General features: G+C 40.8%; 1 protein-coding gene across 2 annotated transcripts; it reads left to right on the forward strand.

Moving 5' to 3' along the window:
* Positions 1 to 1,869: 1,869 nt before the first annotated feature.
* Positions 1,870 to 5,053, forward strand: LOC134869128 (prostaglandin E2 receptor EP4 subtype-like). 2 transcript variants are annotated; one of them, XM_063890568.1, is made up of 3 exons: positions 1,870 to 3,008; positions 3,899 to 4,055; positions 4,281 to 5,053. In XM_063890568.1, the coding sequence occupies exons 1-3, from the start codon at positions 2,073 to 2,075 to the stop codon at positions 4,409 to 4,411; spliced, it is 1,224 nt and encodes a 407-aa protein (XP_063746638.1). In that variant the 5' UTR covers positions 1,870 to 2,072; the 3' UTR covers positions 4,412 to 5,053. The 2 variants fall into 2 exon arrangements, with proteins under 2 accessions (XP_063746638.1, XP_063746637.1); XM_063890567.1 differs by having other exon boundaries at positions 3,899 to 5,053.
* The last annotated feature ends 1,141 nt before the right edge of the window (positions 5,054 to 6,194 follow it).

The following is a 6,194-nucleotide window of genomic DNA, read 5'->3' on the forward strand; positions in this document are numbered from 1 at the left end:
GAGATTATTCAACCACCTGCTGCAGTTATAAGGGTCACAGTGTCCAGAGTTTTGAGGGTTGATTCAGCGTCATACAGGATGCTTAAGCAGGTGTTCCACCAAAGGCAACAACCTTTCCCTTTTATCGCTTCTCTTGTGATGTTTAATTTGCCTCTTTTAGAATCAGTTATGTAGTGACTGTAACATTTCCTTCATATGCTGCTAAACCATCTCTGGTTATGTTATTTTCTTATTGTTATGTAACTCCCGACTGACCCCTCCACTTAACCTCGGATTCCCTAGAAAATGTTTAAAATCCAAGAAATTGTTTTGACTCACTTCCAGGAATGAACAGAGTGCAGTTTTAAACCAGCTTTTCCAGTAGCTTGCAGCATAACAGACGTATCATATGGCAGCATTACCTCTTTACCATTGCAAGAACTGCATTGATTGTTTTAGGCTTGTGTGACCTCATGGCTCATACTCTTATTCTTGCTATATCCAGGGATTTCTAACATACACAAAGTCCTTGCAGTTAAAATACACTAAACACTCAATTTTACGTCACACTTGGTGTGATTAGTGCAAGTATGCATTTTTTAACGCAGCCAAAGTGTGATCAAATAAAATGTTATCAATGTTTATGTATTTTCTGTCTTGAGAATAGTGGTGGAAAGCCTTTTTTAATGGAACTTCAAGGGTTGATTCATGATTAAAGATGAGTTAAGAGGTAACTTTACAGACACATAAATCCAGTATAATTACCTTTTAGGAATGTAGTGCAACATGTCCTGTTTTGCAGCTTAGTCATACACTTAAAACTATGTACACTTTTTATAGCTCCATGCCTATTGCAGAGACCACAGATAGAGATAACACATTTAAATGGCATTAGCAATAACTATAAACTGTGCTGGTGCGTCCCGTGATTCACTGAAGGACATTCCAGCCAATGTTGGAGTTTCCAGCTTTGGCATCACTTAAGGGCTTTATTGTTTTTAGAATCTGCCAGCTCCCTTTTGTCTGCAGCAGAGAGGAGCAGCAGTGGTTTACTTCTCAGAGAGGTGTTGTGCTTTGTCTTTTAAGGCCAGCTGCAGGCAGAGACCCTCGCTGCTGCTCGTAACTGTAAACACAAGTCACGTTGTAATGAATGTGTGATGGCTGCAGAGCAAGAGCAGGCTAAGTGCACTGACGTCCCGTGTGTGCTCTAGGTGTCCCTCAGCCTTGTGTTTTCCACACAACCATTTACAGTCATCTCTGTTTGGGACAAAGCTGGAACACCTTCTTCCAACCATATATTTATGTGTTTAATTAAGTAGTTTACAGCTTTATCCCTGATACCAAACATTTGGGCATATAATAACGTTTTTGCACCTGTTTTAAATATTCTTTGGGATTCTTTTGAGATTTCAGACCGTTTAGCTGTTGAATGAAGTGGATCTGTTTGAAGTTGTATAGCTGCAGCTGCATTTTTATTACAGTACCTAAGGAGTGAGTGCCAAACCTGTTAATATTTTTCCAATGTGCCACATCTCACAAACACTGTTTAGTAAATACTACTCAGGAAATATGAGCATCCATTTTTTGGCTCACACACACTGATTTCCAAGTTTGCATCACATCAAGGAATATAATGACAACATAGATTTTTCTTTAAATATATAATATCACTGTATTGGCCCTTTGATTTATATAACAGTGAAAACCCAAAGTTAACTTAATAGAAACCTTTTAGCACTCTGCTTTCAAAATATTGCATTCTATAGTTTCTACATCTAAATATGACTCATGTCTAAATGGGTGAGAAAGCTCTCCTGAAGCTTCTCTCTCTCTGCATCATCGTTTAAGTGAAGTTGACTTCCTGATAGGCAGCCACAACTATTACGCAGGGCTGTGATGACGCTTACTTCTGCAGATGAGACAGAGTGGAGACTGAAAATAAACTGAACTTCCATCTCGTTTTTCTCCGTCACTCACAGCATCCAACGGGCTGCTGAGTGGTTCAGTATATTAGAGACAGCCCACCTCTTGGCTCCCAGTTTTGCGCAACGACTTCTGGCTAATTGCATCTAGATTACTGGAAAACTGAGGGGATGAGACTACCAGAAAAAGTACCCCCTTATCTTCAATTACAGGGGGTTCAAAAGGAGATGCTCTCCCAAATCCTTTACAGACCGAAGCAAATATCGCTAACTAACACCAGGTTGTTTTTGGCGATGGAGAGCCCGAACTTTACGCACGGATCTGTTTCGATAAACGAGACGCTGATGCAGCATTCACAAGCGACCACGTTTGAAAAAGCAATCGCTTTACCGATTTTTATGTTTGCTGGAGGCGCTATTGGGAATATAATTGCAATAATCGTCCTGTCAGTATCTCGACAGGAGAGGAAATCTTCAGCTTTCTACACGCTGGTGTGCGGCCTGGCGGTGACCGACCTGCTGGGCACCTGCCTGGCCAGTCCGCTCACCATAGCCAATTACATGTACCAGAATGTGCTGACGCTCCAGCATGTCTGCGAATTTCACTCCTTTTTGTTGCTGTTTTTCGGTTTGACAGGCCTGAGCATCATATGTGCCATGGCAGCGGAGCGGTACATGGCTATATGCTGTCCGTACACCTACCAGCGGTGGGGGGTGGACCGACGATTTGCGCAAAGGTTCCTGTTCTTCATTTACATCAGTAACATCTTCTTCTGCTGCTTTCCGATGATGGGCATGTCGAAGAGCGAGCTGCAGCCGTCCGGGACCTGGTGCTTCATCGACTGGGGGACAGACGAGCCTGTGGCCACTGCCTACTCCGTTCTGTACGGCTCCGTCAGCCTGCTGCTCATCCTCGGCACCATCGTTCTGAACCTGGCGGTGTGCGGTGCGTTGCTGCTGATGCGGCAGAGGACAGTGCAGCGACCGGTCACCAGAGCCAGCGTCCGGGAGAGGTGGAGGGCTCTGTCCTCGGCTGCAGAGACGCAGATGATGGCTGTGCTGGTGATGACCTCCGCCGTGGTTCTGGCTTGTTCAGCCCCGCTGGTGGTGAGTCAGGGGGGGACTTTATTTAAGCAGTTAGTGGTTTTTAATGTTGCTTGCACCTTTGCCTACGGAGCAGCAAACCTTATGGAGAAAGTTTTTCTTCCAGAGACAAGTGGTGAAAAGTAACGAAGTACAATATTTTTCTACTGTACTTAAGTAGCCCGAAATGTTCACGTTGTTATACGTTATCATATTTATAGTTTGTTAGATTTTTATACATTAAGGTTACTCCACAACAATTCAGAGGCAGATATTTTATAATTGTTTAGCACATTACATGTATTTACTACATTTAATTATGAGTTACTTTGTAAATTTGGAATAATGATACAAAATCTAATAAATGACTAATACATTCTGGTATGATAATAATAATTAAGATGAGACTATATTTATCCCCGGAGGTAAATTAATAAACTACTGCAGCATGAGTGTTTAAATGAGCTTCAGCTTTACCTGCTGAGACATTAAATTGATGGATACATGAATACATTAATAACTATAAAGCATAAAAAAGTTATAATACCTAATGAAGTATAATTACAGGAGTTCATTTCATTAATCCAGGATAGTTTAATCTGACCTAAACAAAACCTTTTTAACTGCATACAATTCATTGACATTATGAACCTCAAACAAGGGGTCACATATATAGTATTAAGAGCACTTAAACAGGTTGGAAACCCTGTGATGTGTTGCACATTCTATCAGGCATTATTCATATTTTAGAGTTGCTGATAACTTTTCATAAAAGACTATGGAATGATAACCTTCATTTTTATTGGGAAACCTGAAAAGTACTGTAAAAAGGAACTATTCCTGTTAATATTTGCTGCCATTACAGCATGTTTAATCATTGAAGATATGAATCAAAACCTGTTTTTCTCTTTCAGGTCCGCGTGTTTGCCAACTGCTTCATTCTGAAAAATGACCCCAACTCTGACCTGGCAGCCATCCGGATCGCCGCTGTTAACCCCATCCTCGACCCCTGGATCTACATCCTCCTCAGGAGGTCTATGTTCAAGAAGTTACTCAAGTTATCCAGACAAGGTAGCAGCACTCACAGTACTTCATATTCTACGTCACAAAGGAATCTGTTTTATCCTGTAGTCGTGAGGGACAGCCACGTGATCACGCAGCTGATGTGCAACGCAAACATCATAACTCAGCTGCCTTCCACTGTCAATTTCACTTCGTACGACACAGAGAGTCTCCGTCAGACTTAACACAGAATGAAATCTGTTTGACTTATGTGAATGTTTGCTGCTCACTCAGGCTGCAAGCACCTCAACGCAGGGCTTTGTCGCGGAGCGGTCATCATTGGGAAGGACAGACTGTGTGACGTCTCTGCAGGCCCGAGGCCAGACAGGACCATTGTAGCTCCTGTAGGATTATTTATTAAATAAAATATCACTTCTGCTCTGCATCTATGCAGATGTCTCTTGCTGTGACATGATGTTGGATATTATTACCTAACTAGGGCTGCAACTCCAAACTATCTCTTGTTGTTTGGTCTATTAAATGTCAGAAAAAGAGGAAAAATGTTGATCAGTCTTATCTCAAGTCCAAGATGACATCTCGAAGTTCCTTGTCCTCTGTCATCCCTCTTCACATCAGCATCAGCTCCTCCCTCCAACAGATCAGACACTTCATGTGAATTCTGCAGTTGGATGCTACAGAGATGGTACAACACGTTTCATGTGGAGCCAGTGTTCAAATGACAATGTTCTCTTATAACATAAATAACATGGAGATATTAAAAGACTCTGATTGAAACGTAGCACAGCTATTTCTCTGAGATGTGTTTTGAAAACTTATACCCCAGTGTCAGCCACGTCCTTTGGGGGTACGGATTACGACCTCAATAAGGCATTGAGTTAATGCTGTTGATTCATGTTTGTACTAAAGTTCCTAGCTTGACTCTTCTTGTCTTTTCTCTCCATTTGATCATTTGTTTAAGTTTTGAATTAAACGCATATTTCTGTTTTCTCAGTTGGTGCCGAGCACCTTTGACCTGTGTTCAGTTTATTAAATGTATTTGTATCAGGGTCCATATCGAATCCATTCATTTCAAAACACACCTGTACATGATTACACATGTTTTAACAGCAAGCCAAAATATAGATTCTATGCTCAATGAGTGTGCAAACCTGTGCAGGTTTTCAGATTAACAGGTATCTTATACTATTTCATATGGGCAAAAAAATGGCTTCAGTATTATGTTCAACCTTTAAATTGTATTTAATCTCAACCACAGTGTCCCTGAAAATTCCAATTACAAGACATGAAAACATTCAACCCTACCTTTTCCAGCGTCAGCAGCCATCACTTTTTCCGGTCATATTCTGCTTCTGTTGAAAAGCAAGCTAACAGCATGTAAACAGCATGTAAACAGCATGTAAACAGCATGTAAACAATTGGCCACACTGTTTCAGTGGTCCTGGTCAAAGACTGGTTTTTGGTTTCCCATCATTAGACTTAGACCAAATTGCTAGTAAGCTTACCTTTGCATGTCATAGACCAGGAAGAATCCAGTCGAGGGAAATAAAGGTAACTGTGATGAGCTGAACTCTATCTGCAGGATTTCTTTGCAGAGTATTTTTCAAAAGTTACCTTTGGAAACTTTTGCAGATTTCTTTTTAGCCCTGAAAAAGTTGAGGGAAATTTGCACTGACAGTATCTCTTGATTAAAGACCAGCATGATTTACGCGATATATGATTGAGTCAGGATGAAGTGCGAAACAGTCAGGATCAAGTATGCATGATATCCTTTGCAGCTATTGAAGAAGAGCTGACTTTTATTTTGATATGCCTCTCTGCTCTCATCTCAAGAAGATGAAATTCATGCTTGAGTTTACTTATTTTTGGCCACTAGGGGGAAGAAAAACTCCCAAAACAGGAATCAGTCTGGTTTCTAAGAATGTGATGAACATACACTACAGTACTAAGTCTTTTATTCAATCTTACCTCTGGTTTTGCCTTTGTCAGCTCCTGAGAAAAAAAACAGTCTACAGGTACCACATTTTACACACACACATTATGCTCTCGATAATTTAAACACATACTCTGATGCTAGTATAATGTTAAACTATCTTTCCAGTGTGGCTGGAAATAACCCTCTAGTTGTCACATTCACACTTCTGCCTAAAAGCTCCATAAACTTCTAGATTATTGAAGACAACCAACATG

The sequence above is a fragment of the Eleginops maclovinus genome, chromosome 9 (genome assembly GCF_036324505.1).
Source record: "Eleginops maclovinus isolate JMC-PN-2008 ecotype Puerto Natales chromosome 9, JC_Emac_rtc_rv5, whole genome shotgun sequence".
Taxonomy (NCBI): domain Eukaryota; kingdom Metazoa; phylum Chordata; class Actinopteri; order Perciformes; family Eleginopidae; genus Eleginops; species Eleginops maclovinus.

What these genes read in the sequence shown, in the direction of transcription:
- LOC134869128 (XM_063890567.1), top strand. Translation starts at nt 2,073, where the DNA reads ATGAGACTACCAGAAAAAGTACCCCCTTATCTTCAATTACAGGGGGTT. An exon ending in CTTGTTCAGCCCCGCTGGTG is followed by an intron (nt 3,009 to 3,898) that starts GTGAGTCAGGGG and finishes TTTCTCTTTCAG; the next exon opens with GTCCGCGTGTTTGCCAACTG.